We start from the raw sequence: 14,312 nt of genomic DNA on the forward strand, positions 1-14,312 counted from the left end.
TTCACAGGATGGAATGAGATGAGGATTGACTGTAATTGAAATAAATATTTCATTTTATTTGACTTTGTAAAAGCACACGCAATTTTAAATTGTGTAAAGTTCTTACCCATGAGCTTTAGCCGTTAGTGCTCAAAAGCCCATCAAAGAATGGCACTTACATTTTTAATAATCTGTGCTGCTTTGGCCGTTGCGGTTTCAGAGTATCTCGACATAGGCTTTGAAATATCTATTTTTAAAGCCAACCAAGCCCTTTACAGAAGTACATATTAGACAGGAACACCCTGGGTTTAGAATGCTTTCATTACTTTTTTTTTTTCTTACCAGCCCAACCATTTTTTTTTTTAATTGTCATTTTTGGTTAACCTGTCATCTTCCCAGATTTGGGGGGTGGGGGGGAGAAGATCAGCTCTGTGCTAACACCCATGCCAATCCTCCTCTTTTTGCTGAGGAAGATTGGCCCTGGGCTAACATCCGCGCCCATCTTCCTCTACTTTATATGGGACGCCACCACAGCATGGCCTGACAAGCGGTGCATCAGTGTTCACCGGGGATCCGACCCTGGGCTGCCAGCAGCAGAGTGTGTGCACTTAACCACTACTTGATGGGGGCCTGCTCCATCGTGTGTGTGTGTGTGTGTGTGTGTGTGTGTGTGTGTGTAAGCTCAGCCCTGAGCTAACATCTATTGCCAATCCTCCTCCTTTTTTTCCCTTTTTCTCCCTAAAGCCCCAGTAGATAGCTGTTATGTCATAGTTGCACATCCTGCTAGTTGCTGTATGTGGGATGCCGCCTCAGCATGGCTGGACAAGCGGTGAGTTGGTGTGCGCACGGATCCGAACCCTGGCCGCCAATAGCAGAGCGTGTGCACTTAACCACTAAGCCACAGGACTGGCCGCATCCTAACCATTTTTAAGTACAGTTCAGTGACGTTAAATACATTAACATTGTTGTGCAACCATCACCACTGTCTATCTCCAGAACACTTCATCTTGCAAAACTGAAACTCTGTATCCATTAAACAATAACTCTCCATTCACCCCTCTCCCCGGCCCCTGGCAACCACCATTCTACTTTGTGTGTCTATGAATTTGACTACTCTAAGTACCTCACGTAAGTACAATCATCCAGTATTTGTCCTTATGTGACTGGCTTATTTCACTTAGTGTAATATCCTCAAGGTGTATGTATCTATGTTGTAGCATGTGTCAGCCTTCCTTTTTAAGGCTGAATAATTCCATTGTATATATACACCACATTTTGTTTGATTACTTTTTTAAAAAGTTTCCCTGAAACCAGTATTTTGATATATCGTTCTCTTTGATACAAAGAGGTTTTTTACACCTGAGGGCAATAAGCCCTAGTTTGAATTGTGATTGGAGAGATACATATTTTTCTTTTGTAAAAGGGAAGGAGGACTATTGTGTAATCAGGTTTGTTCTCAAGCGACCAATTTCAGGGAATAGTAAAATGGAAGTTGAAATGTGGAAATCCATTTCCTTAAAACTGTAAGTGCACTTGGGCAGTCTTCCAGGATGACCAGGGGTACTCCCACCCCATTCTGAAGACCTCTGCTCTGTGCTTCTATTTTTCTCCTGCAAGGGCTCCAATTGCTTGTCTTGGAATCCTGTAACTGACTCTACTGCCAGGTTAGTGTTGTCTTCCAGCCAAAGTCTTCTAAAGTCCCCTGGTGTGTGCTTAACCAAAAACATGCAAGCAACAATCCACTGGACCAGGATCGAATACCTCTGCTGCTGATCTGTCAAAGGAGGAAAACTTGTTCCTTGCCCAATCTTGCTGCAGCAACCAGTGTCCAAATCATACAGGGAATGACTTCTTAGTTGAGTTTTGATATGGATCTTGGACTTTATCTAGTAAGAAAAACCAAGAGATTTGTTTGTGGGTATATATTTTACCTAGTCGATTTTTGCACCTTATCCTTCATGTCTCAAGTTTGTCTCAGTAATTCACTTAGTCATTCAACAAATATTTGAGTGCCTACTATGTGCCAAGCTCTATTCTAGGCTCTTGGGGTTTATTGATAAACAAAGATCCTTTTCCTCCTGGAGCTTACATTCTGGCAAGGAGAAACAGACAATAAATATAATATATAAATTATCTTATATAGTAGAAGATAATAAGCTGTATTGAAAAAGGAAAAAACAGTGGAAGAGGGATCAGGAATGAGGAATGGTACAATACTAAAATACTGAGAGAGTGACCTTTGAGCAAAGATTTAAAGAAGGGCATATCCAGGGGAAGAGTGTTTCAAGCAGAAAGAAAAGCTAAAGCAAAGGCCCTAAGGTGGGACTATGCCTAGTATTTCAGACAGTAGCAAGTGTGGCTGGAGTTTGTGATGTTTGAGATGATGTGTCAGTTATCAACTTATTGCCTCTCAGCTCCAAATATACCCTTCAATTTATGCTCTCTGATAAACAATAGAATTCCCTAAAACAATAGAATTCTCTTTTAAAGTGCCCATTATGTTAAGCTTTCCCAGTAGAGGTTCTGGAGGGACACTGCAGAAGGAAGAGGTTTCCTGCAATTTCTAGCATAGTGGAAAAAGTGGAAGGGAATTGATGGGGGAAAAGCTGCCCTTGTGGGTATGAGAGCATCTGATAGAGCCTATCCCAGCTACAGGCCCAGAAAGTGATCCCTCTGGGACCTTGCAACTGTGGCCTGGCCATAACCTGTCTACAGCTTCCTAGACAGAGAAACCAAGATTCCTGCCTGGCCTACATATAGCTGCATATCCTGAGGGTCACACACAAGGAAGTTGATCCTTCTGCAAGCTCTGTGTGCAGCCCACCTATGGCCCAGGAGGTCCACACAGAGCTGCTGCTCCCTCTGCAAGCTCCCTCATGTAGCTCGTGTTCTCTGAAGGCCTTCTACACTTGAGATCTGAACCCATTCCGAGTTTATTCTTCCTTGGGTACTCTCCCTCAGCCCTAGATTACCATATAGAGTTTCTTTATATCTTATAGTTAAGTATTCTTATACTAAATTTCTCCTGTTTAATCTACTGTGTGATTTCTATCTCCTGACTGGACCCAGACTGCTACAGAATTGGTAGTAGGAGTGGTCCCAGAACATAGACCCCTAGAGATGGGATCTGGGGATTGGTTTGGTTGTGCCCTTGGGCTTGAGCTCAGTGCTCAGAACCAGCAAAAAAGATTGAGAAGGGGTAGGCACAAAAATAGGAGGAAAACCAGAATAACCTGATATCTTGGAATACAAGCAAAGAAAGTGTATCAAGAAACGGCTGTGAATGGGCCAGCCCTGTGGCTTAGCGGTCGTGTGTGCGCGCTCTGCTACTGGCGGCCGGGTTCGGATCCCAGGCGTGCACCGACGCACCGCTTCTCTGGCCATGCTGAGGCCGCGTCCCACATACAGCAACTAGAGGAATGTGCAACTATGACATACAACTATCTACTGTGGCTTTGTGGGAAAAAAAAAGGAGGAGGATTGGCAATAGATGTTAGCTCAGAGCCAGTCTTCCTCAGCAAAAAAAGAGGAGGATTAGCACGGATGTTAGCTCAGGGCTGATCTTCCTCACAAAAAAAAAAAGAAAGAAAAGAAAAGAAAAGAAATGGGTGTGAAGGCAAAAAGCATTAACATATAAAATGTTCATCTTTTTGCCTATGTGTAACTATCCCTTTTGCTTTGAATGATATTCTTCTCTTCTGAAGCATGAAATACCATAAAGTTTGTGGGGAGATGGGGGTGTGGGCAAAAATAAAAAGCTCTTCCAGGCTGAGGGAAGAGCCAATGCAAAAGGAAAAAGACTAAGGAAGATATTTGAAGGCCAGATAATATGGACTCTTCAATAAATTTTCTTTCCTTTCATGATGAATTTCTTCAAGTCCATTTCATAAGCCAACTCCTTTAAGAAGCAAGCATTCCCTGTCATCTGCCATGGGCAGGATCCCTGCCTCTCTGCTCCCACAATCGCAGATCACTGAGGATCTATTATAGCACTTAATGCATTGCCTCGTAACTATGCGTGTGCCACTCACTAGTCTGTGAACTCTTTGAGGACAAGGACTGAGATTATTCATTCTGTAAGTCCAACCTCTCTCCAAAATGGTAGTAAAATTGACTAATTTATAATTGACCTCCTTTCTTCTCTGCTGCTTATCCCCTGCCTGCACTACCTGTGAAATGATATGCCTCTCAAAAACAGAGATTTGATTTCCTACTTTTCTCATTACTCAACAACTAGTAGAAACTAGTGACTTGAAATTAAGTGTAGAAGGAAAAGAAATTTAGCAACAACTAAATTATCTGTTCTTTAAAATTATTTGTAAGGCTCCCAAATTTCTGGTGACATGTACTTTATTATTCTTCCTAATTCTCTTTTCTATAATCATGGTAGTAAAAAAGGCTTTTACAATCCAGAGCCCTTGAAACTGTGTTTCTAGGTATCCTGTAATTTTGGTAGATCATCTCTTAATATAAAAATCAAGCGTGAGGTAAAGATTGAGAATATAAAACAGTCCAACTTAAGATCAATGATGATTACCTTAGCTCTTAAAAAGGGTGTGCACTAAAGGGTTAACTCAGCAGGCTTAGGGTGTTCAAAGTCTGCACATCCCAAAGAAAGGACTGGCCTCTGACAGGCACCTGGGAGATAACATCTAAGCCCTCAGAGTATCCTGCCTGATACAAGTGTCTTTGTATATACCTGGGGCTTTGGGTCATGCCAGACACTAACAATGTGATGTATGATGGGCCCTTGGGCCATGCTGTATCAGTTTGGTCTCTAGAGGGGTGGGAGACTGAGTAACTAAGGTCAGTCACGCAGGCACGGAGTTACAAGACTCCCAATAAAAGCCCTGGTACCCCGGTTTGGGTTAGCTTTCCTGGTTGGCAATACTTTGCTTGTCGTTGCTAGGAAAGCTAAGCACTATTTGTATGACTCCCCTGGGAGGGACAACCAGAAGCTCATGCCTCGTCTCTTCTAGACTCTGCCCTATGTGTCTTTTGCCTTTGCTTAATTTAATCTGTATCCTTTCACTGTAGTAAACTATAACCAAAAGTATAACAGCTTTTATGAGTTCTGTGAGTCCTTCTAGCTTATCATTAAACTTAAGGATGATCTTCAGGATGCCGAACACAAAAGTGAAAGGCTAACTTCATCATAAAGAAGAGCTTTATCATCTTTTACAGCAGAAATCCAGTTAATCATATACCTATCCTTGTCTTAACACCTTATCTTTGGGTCTATGATTAATGTCTATTGGAAAGAGAAGAGTCTCATTTAAAACCATGCTACATGAGGGATTAGTGAAATGGAAAATGTAGGCCTTTGATTCTCTAATTAAAGGCTCAAGCTATTGATTTTAAAATATTTATTAAGGGATGCAGCAAAAGCAGTACTAAGAGGGAAGCATATAGCAATACAGGCCTACCTCAAAAAACAAGAAAAATCTCAAATAAACAATCTAACACTATACCTAAAAAAACTAGAAAAAGAAGAACAAATGAAGCCCAAAGTTAGTACAAGGAAGGAAATAATAAAAATAAGACTGGAAATTAATGAAACAGAGAATAAAAAGACAATAGAAAAGATCAATGAAACTAAGAGCTGGTACTTTGAGAAGATAAACAAAACTGACAAACCCTTAGCCAGACTCATGAAGGAAAAAATAGAGAAGGCTCAAATAAATAAAATTACAAATGAAAGTGGAGAAAGTACAATGGATATCACAGAAATACAAAGGATTATAAGAGAATACTATGAAAAACTATATGCCAACAAATTGGATAACCTAGAAGAAATGGATAAATTCCTAGACTCATACAACCTCCCAAAACTGAACCAAGAGGAAATAGAGAATCTGAATAGACCAAGCACAAGTAAAGAGATTGAAAAAGTAATCAAAAACCTCCCAAAACACAAAAGTCCAGGACCAGATGGCTTCTCTGGAGAATTCTACCAAATATTCAAAGAAGATTTAACACCTGTCCTTCTCAAACTATTCCAAAAAATTGAAGAAAACAGAATGCTTCCCATCCCATTTTACGAGGCCAACATTACCCTGATACCAGAACCAGACAAGGACAACACAAAGAAGGAAAATTACAGGCCAATATTGCTGATGAATATAAATGCAAAAGTCCTCAACAAAATATTGGCAAACCAAATACAGCAATACATTAAAAGGATCACACACCATGATCAAGTGGGATTTATACCAGGATGCGGGGATGGTTCAACATCCACAGATCAATCAATATGATACACCACATTAACAAAACAAAGAATAAAAATATCTACAATCAACATGATTGTCTCAATAGATGCAGAGAAAACATTTGACAAGATTCAACATCCATTTATGATAAAAACTCTTAATAAGGGCCGGCCCAGTGGCACAGCGGTTAAGTGCACATGCTCCACTGAGGTGACCTGGGTTTCACAGGTTTGGATCCTGGGCACGCACCGACGCACCACTTATCAAGCCATGCTGTGGCAGCGTCCCATATAAAGTAGAGGAAGATGGGCACGGATGTTAGCCCAGGGCCAATCTTCCTCAGCAAAAAAGAGGAGGATTGGCATCGGACGTTAGCTGAGGGCTGATCTTCCTCACACACACAAAAAAATACTCTCAATAAAATGGGTATAGAAGGAAAGTACCTCAACATAATAAAGACCATATATGACAAAACCACAGCCAACATCATACTTAATGGGGAAAAACTGAAAACCATTCCTCTGAGAACAGGAAGAAGACGAGGGTGCCCATTCTCACCACTCCTATTCAACACAGTACTGGAGGTTTGGCCAGAGCAATTAGGCAAGAAAAAGGAAAAAAAGGAATTCAAATTGGAAAGGAAGGAGTGAAACTCTGGCTGTTTGCCGACATGATCCAACATATAGAAAACTCTAAAGAAACCACCAGAAAACTATTAAAAAATAATCAACAACTACAGCAAAGTTGCAGGGTACAAAATCAAATTACAAAAATCAGTTGCATTTCTATACACTAATAATGAACTAGCAGAAAGAGAACTCAAAAATACATCCCATTTACAATCACAACGAAAATAATAAAATATCTAGGAATAAATGTAACCAAGGAGGTGAAAAACCTATACACTGAAAACTATGAAACATTATTGAAAGAAATTGAAGAAGACATAAAGAAATGGAAAAATATTCCATGCATGTGGATTAAAAGAGTAAACATAGTTAAAATGCCCATATTACCTAAAGCAATTCTACAAATTCAATGCAATCTCTATCAGAATCTCAATGACATTCTTCACAGAAATGGAAAAAGAATCCTAAAATTTATATGGAACAACAAAAGACCCCAAATAGCCAAAACAATCCTGAGAAAAAAGAACAAAGCTGAAGGCATCACAATCCCTGACTTAAAAATATGCTACAAAGCTATAGTAATCAAAACAGCATGGTACTGGCACAAAAACAGACACACAGATCAATGGAACAGAATCGAAAGCCCAGAAATAAAACCACACATCTGTGGACAGTTAATCTTTGACAAACGAGCCAAGAACATACAATGGAGAAAGGAAAGTCTCTTCAATAAATGGTGCTGGGAAAACTGGACAGCCACATGCAAAAGAATGAAAGTAGACCATTATCTTACAACATACACAAAAATTAACTCAAAATGGATTAAAGACTCGAATGTAAGACCTGAAACCATAAAACCCCTAGAAGAAATTATAAGTAGCACACTCTTTGACATCAATCTTAGCAGCATCTTTTTGAATACCATGTCTACTCAGGCAAGGGAAACAAAAGAAAAAATAAACAAATAGGACTACATCCGGCTAAAAAGCTTCTGCAAGGCAAAGGAAACTATCAACAAAATGAAAAGACAACCCACCAACTAGGAGAAAATATTTGCAAATCAAATACCCAATAAGGGGTTAATCTCCAAAATATACAAAGAACTCAAAAACAAAACGAACAACCCAACCAAAAAATGGGCAAAGGATGTGAATAGATATTTTTCCAGAGAAGCTATACAGATGGCCAACAGGCACATGAAAAGATGTTCAACATCACTAATTATTAGGGAAATGCAAATCAAAACTACAATGAGATATCACCTTACACACCTCAGAATGGCTATAATCACCAAGACAAAAAACAACAAATGTTGGCGAGGATGTGGAGAAAAGGGAACCCTCATACACTGCTGGTGGGAATACAAACTGGTGCAGCCACTATGGAAAACAGTATGAAGACTTCTCAAAAAATTTAAAAAAGAAATACCATATATTCCAGCCATCCCACTACTGAGTATTTATCCAAAGAACCTGAAATCAACAATTCAAAGAGATTTATGCACCCCTATATTCACTGCAGCGTTATTCACAATAGCCAAGATTTGGAAACAACCTAAGTGCTCATCAACAGATGAATGGATAAAGATGTATCACATATATATTCAATGGAATACTATTCAGCCATAAAAAAGATGAAATCTTTTCATCCATTTCAATCCATGGATGGATATTGAGGGTATTATGCTAAGCAAAATAAGTCAGATGGAGAAAGACAATTACCATATGATTTCACTCCTATGTGGAAGTTAAAGAAACAAACAAACACATAGATACAGAGAAAAGATTGGTGGTTACCAGGGGGGAAGTTGGAGGGGTGGAAAGGAGTAAAGGGGCACATGTGTAGAGTGTTGGATGGCAACTAGACTTTTGGTGGTGAGCACAATGCATCTATACAGAATTCAAAATATTAATGTACACCTGAAATTTACATAATGTTATAAACCAGTGTGACCACAATAAAAAAATAATAAAATATTTATCAATAAAATAATTTTGTAGCCCTTGAAAATGACATAGACCTATATTTATTGGCATAGAAAATGACCATGATAATCTATTATGTGAAAAAGTAGATTACTAAATAATGTATATAGTATGATCCCATTTTCATTAAATATATCAAATATATATTTATAATTAAAACTGAAAATCCAATGCTGGCTACAGTGTGATAAAATAATGTTACACACTATCAGTGCAACATGACACAAAGTTTCTAGAAAGTTAATTTAGCATTTATCTATTAAAAATTAAAACCTTGAAGGGGCCAGCAGCAGTGCTCTGCTGCTGGTGGCCCTGGTTCAGATCCCGGGCGCCAAGTGAGGCACCACTTGTCAGGCCATGCTGTGGCAGTGTCCCATATAAAGGGGAGGAAGATAGGCACAAATGTTAGCCCGGGGCCAGTCTTCCTCAGCAAAAAGAGGAAGGATTGGCATGGATGTTAGCTCAGGGCTGATCTTCCTCACAAAAAAAAAAAAAAATTAAAACCTTGAAGAGCTCTTTTGCCCAGTATTTTCACTTATAGAAAGAGTCCCATAAATTTAAAAAGATGTATGTACAAGGATGATCATAATATCAAAAAATTAGACACAATCCAAATGCCCAGTAATTGGAGTTGATTAAACAAATTATGGTTCACATACACAATTAAATACTATATAACACTAAAAAGTGAGGTAGATTCATATTTACTGGCAATGAAAGAGTCAAAAATACATTGTTAAATAGAACACTACTCAGCCATAAAAAAAGACAAAATCGTCCCATTTGCAACAACATGGTTGGACCTGGAGAGGATTATCTTAAGCTAAACATGCCAGACAGAGAAAGACAAACAGTGCAAGATTTCACTCATATGTAGAAGATAAACAAATACACAGACAAAGAGAACAGATGAGTGGTTACCAGACAGGAAGGGAGTTGGCGGGTGGGCAAAAGGGGTAAAGGGGCACACTTATATAGTGACTGACAAAAATAATGTACAACTGAAATTTCACAATGTTAGAAACTATTATGACTTCAATTTAAAAAATCATTGTTAAAAAAACAAGCAAAATGAAAAACAATGTAATCACAGTATTACATGTGCAAATATGTACACAAAAACTAGGAGGGCCAGCCAGTTGCATAGTGGTGAGGGTCCCCATGCCCCACTTCTGCGGCCAAGGGTCCATCTAGGCGTAGACCTATGCCACTCATACATAGGCTGCGACCCACATGTAAAAAAAAAATAGAGGAAGATTGGCACAGATGCTAGCTCAAGGCAAATCTTCCCCAAGCAAAACAAGGGGAAGACTGGCAACAGATGTTAGCTCAGTGCAATCTTCCTCACCAGTGTGGGAGATCAAAATTAGCCATCCTGAAATATGTCTCTTTACCTTAATTATTTTCTCTGATGGATGTTTAATAAAGTGTTTTGTTTTTTTTTTTTGTGAGGAAGATCAGCCCTGAGCTAACATCCATGCTAATCCTCCTCTTTTTTTGCTGAGGAAGACTGGCTCTGAGCTAACATCTATTGCCAATCCTCCTCTTTTTTTTTCCCACCCCCCAAAGCCCCAGTAGATAGTTGTATGTCATAGTTGCACGTCCTTCTAGTTGCTGTATATGGGACACAGCCTCAGCATGCCCAGAGAAGCGGTGGTCGGTGCGCGCCCAGGATCCGAACCCGGACCGCCAGTAGCGAAGCGCACGCACTTAACCGTTAAGCCACAGGGCCGGCCCTCTGATGGGTGTTTGACCATCCCCACGAACTGCCTAAAGGAATTTAACTCTCGGTATGGACAGACTGGCAGGGTCCTCGCTAAGCCCATTCTTAACAAAGTTCTGTTTACCAAATATTTACATTTGTAAAGGTATCTCCCTCTGTGTACTGGAAAGAGGAGGGATGGCCTTATCTCTGGAAACTCTTTTCAGTACCCACAGAGAGGACTTAAATCTACATACTCTTGTTTACTGTGCTTTTCTGGTAATCTCCCATAACTGACTCCCCCCACCCCCATCATCCTCCTTTGTCTTTAGCTAAAGATAGTATTTAAGATGAGAAACTCTGCCATTTTGTTGAGAAACTCAGTTTCCCTGGTTTCTCCCATGTATACATGTTAAAACTTGGTATTATTTTCTCCTGCTAACCTGTCTTTTGATTATTTGGCCAGCCATAAGAACCTTAAGGGAAAGGGCGGAGGGGAATTCTCCCTCTTCCCCAACAGCAGGAAAAAAAAACAAACCTAGGACGCATTAGCAACAAAATGTTAGGAGGTAGGATTGGAAGGCATGGTGGAAGTTATGGGTTCTTTAACTCTCAAAAGTTTTGTATTTCTGCAAGGTTTAAATTGTGTATAAAGAATGCTTATTATTAATGTAATAAGACAAAGTTATGTATTTGATAGATTTTAATCATCAGAACAATAAAACTGCCACACTGGTTGTTCACTATCCAACCAAAGACTCCCTGTCTAAGAAAGGCTTTAAAAACATCAATTCTGAAAGGCTGGACATTTAACCTTCAACCGTGGGATTCCTCTAATTAGGCATCATGAATCTTTCATCCACAAATACAGGTATTTGACTCCTTTAGAATCTATTCCTACAAAGACCCTAGTCTTCATAAACAAGCAGAAGTCAAGGAGATAGCGTACCAGAAAATTCACAGAATCTAATAAGGCAAAGTGATCAAAATCATTGTTTGTAGGTGGCCAACTGGGGATCAGGGCTACAACTCGCCAGAAGACAAAAGATAACAGAGTAGGAGCCCCCAAACCACAGCCATGGATAATGGAACTGCCTGCACTGACCACACCAGGAAGCATAGCCGCCTTGGGCCACCTGCGCCGTCCCCGCTCTCCCTTCGCCAGTCACGTCGCGCCAGACCGCCAATCAGCGGGGACGCTGGACACAGACGTGCTACGCCGTGACGTCAGAGCAAGATGGCGGCGCCCTGAACACCATCGGACCCCCCATTTTTGCGCCTGGCTCATATCAGGTTCAGAATCAGACTTTGCGTTTCTCCGGCCATGTTCTCCTTCCGAGGTTGTGGTCGCTGGGTCGCGGCTTCCGTCACGAAACAGCATCTTCCGTTGGCCTGGTTCAGCGGTGAGAACGCAGCACCCTGGACGCCGCGCTTCGACGTGGTCGTCGTCGGCGGAGGACACGCCGGGACCGAGGCCGCCGCCGCCGCCGCTCGGTGCGGCTCCCAGACCTTACTGCTCACGCACCGCGCAGACACGATCGGTGAGGAGCGCGGGTGGTGTGGTGTGGTGTAAGACGCAAACTGCCAGTATCCCCCTCCTCTCCCTCCCAGTGCCGGATGTGGGCAACCTTTTCCCTCCCCCAGTGAGAATCCTAGGGTCTGGTTTTACCTGATTTGTGTCTCGCAGGGATAAGGTGGGCCCGGGCCAGAGCTCTCGATGAGGCTATCCTGTAGCCCAGAGATTGTGCTGCTGCTGACAGAGTAGGTCTGGAGGGGGCCTTGGGAAAGGGAGAAATACAAGAATACCCAATGTCGACTTTCTATTTTATTGTTGTCATTTACCCGTTACTGGCTTGTGGCTTTGGGTAAAGAGTGAATTAACGTTAGTAGTAATCGTGTACTAAACGACCATTGTGTTTTTCTCAGACTTGGTGAAGCCCTTTTGAAGAATGATGCTACTTTTTATTGCATTCTATAATAATTCTAATAATGTCATGATTTAAAGCAAGACTGCTCTCTAGCATCATGATAGATGCTAGCTACATGATCTTTTAAATTATGTATGCCTATGTTTTTCCTCCTGCATTTTGCTTAAGAGTGAACAGTTACTGAAGTATTAACTGTGTTTTGTAAAAACTGTGAATAAATCACTATTTGAGTACTGAAATACTTTTTAAAAATTACCATCCAGCTTGCAACTGTGGAGAAATATACACTGTTAACAGCAGTTCTTTTTGGGGCGGCGGGGGGCGCTATATGATTACCCAAGAGATTACACTTTGCTCATTATACATTTCAGTGTCGTTTAGATTTATTTTTAAATAAAGACCGGGTACTACCTTTCAATGAAAAAAATTTAATGTACAAAAAAGTATTATTCAACTAAGGTGATAACTAAATAGTATAAGTCATGTAGTTCTGTCAGAAATAAAGGTTTTTCCCATCAAAACCCAAATTCATATTCTTCTACCAACAAAATAAGATGTAAGTTTTCTTTTTAAGAAAATACATTTCAGAGATATTTTGATAACTTGTAGATAAGCTTAGTGAATGATAATTCTATCTTAAAATCAAAGTCTCTTTCAGGTAATTTGATGTGGTGGAGTATCAAGTGTTTCTACTTGGTTTCAGCAAAGAAAGCTTTGGCTTAGAAGGTTGAGCTAACATAAGAACACAGAATGCATAAATTGTCCTCTTGTGATTCAGTCATATCATCTGCCAGTAATGAAGTCAGAAGTAGACAGTCTTTTTTTTTTTTTACTAACCTGGAAAATAATGCTTTTAGGCAAACTATTTTTTGCCTTTCACGACAAAAGAGAAGAGCTTTCTGAGCCAGTTTATTGTATGTTGTATCACTTATGCATTTCATGGACAATGTTCTCTATTGAAGAGATTTTTAGATATTCTGACTGTAGTCTAGGCTCCATTGTGTAGTAGCTCTGTGACCTTGGACAAGGGAGAATTCATCTAATCCTCTGTTTCTTTCTCTATGAAATAGAAATAATAGTACCAACCTCATAGGCTTGCTGTCAAGTTGAAGTCGGAAAATATATGCAAATCGTCTGGAACAGTGCTTGGGCCAGTATTAAGTGATCATATGTTAACTGTTGTTTTCCCATAAGTGTTTCTATGTAGCTGACTTAAATTCTGTAGTAGAGTGAGAAATGGGCTGTACATTTTTACTACTATTGCCCACTCCAAGTACTGCTACCACACTTGGGATGTTAGTAGGCTCTACTTAAGAGCACAGATGACTAGTAGACTTTGTTATTCCAACTCCAAATGTTTGGGAATGAATGTTGGCTCCTGGAGTTCTATGTTGAGAAAGATTTTGAGGGCGAAGCAAAAGAGAGTGGCGTGTTCAACTTTTATGCCTATGAGAAGAGAGGCTCAACATTGATAAATATAGTTGAGAAAAAGTTTTCAGCAATTTAAAAAGATGAAGATTTCTTTGCACCTGACTTTCACAAATATGTATTTTGTAAATAGTTATGTAATAATACACCAATTCAATAAAGTGCCTAGAAGTAGTTTAGAGATATAAGGAAGTGGTGGAATTTCAGTAATTCTTAGGGTTTTGGGTTTTTATGGGGTTTTTTTCTCATGTATGAGGAGACTCATTTTTGGGGATGAAAGTTTGAGAAAAATGTCAGATATTTGTGGGATTCAAGATTTAAAAAAATTTTTTTTAATTAATATGGAATGAGAGTTAAAAACTAAGTTATTTTATTGAGTAATGACATCTAAAACAGAGATCACAACTTGAGACGCTCTAGGAGCCAAACATAATTTAAACGTGTGAAGC

General features: G+C 39.9%; 1 protein-coding gene across 1 annotated transcript in view; it reads left to right on the forward strand.

Moving 5' to 3' along the window:
- The first annotated feature begins 11,741 nt into the window (after window positions 1–11,741).
- Window positions 11,742–14,312, forward strand: part of MTO1 (mitochondrial tRNA translation optimization 1) — a 39,422-nt gene continuing 36,851 nt past the window's right edge. Inside the window, exon 1 of the mRNA XM_004422035.3 lies at window positions 11,742–12,048. Coding sequence (XP_004422092.2) covers window positions 11,832–12,048 — 217 coding nt within the window. The 5' untranslated portion in view covers window positions 11,742–11,831. The remainder of the gene's footprint in view (window positions 12,049–14,312) is intronic.

This window comes from Ceratotherium simum, chromosome 19, assembly GCF_057802395.1.
Source record: "Ceratotherium simum simum isolate JZ-2026a chromosome 19, ASM5780239v1, whole genome shotgun sequence".
NCBI classification, from domain to species: domain Eukaryota; kingdom Metazoa; phylum Chordata; class Mammalia; order Perissodactyla; family Rhinocerotidae; genus Ceratotherium; species Ceratotherium simum.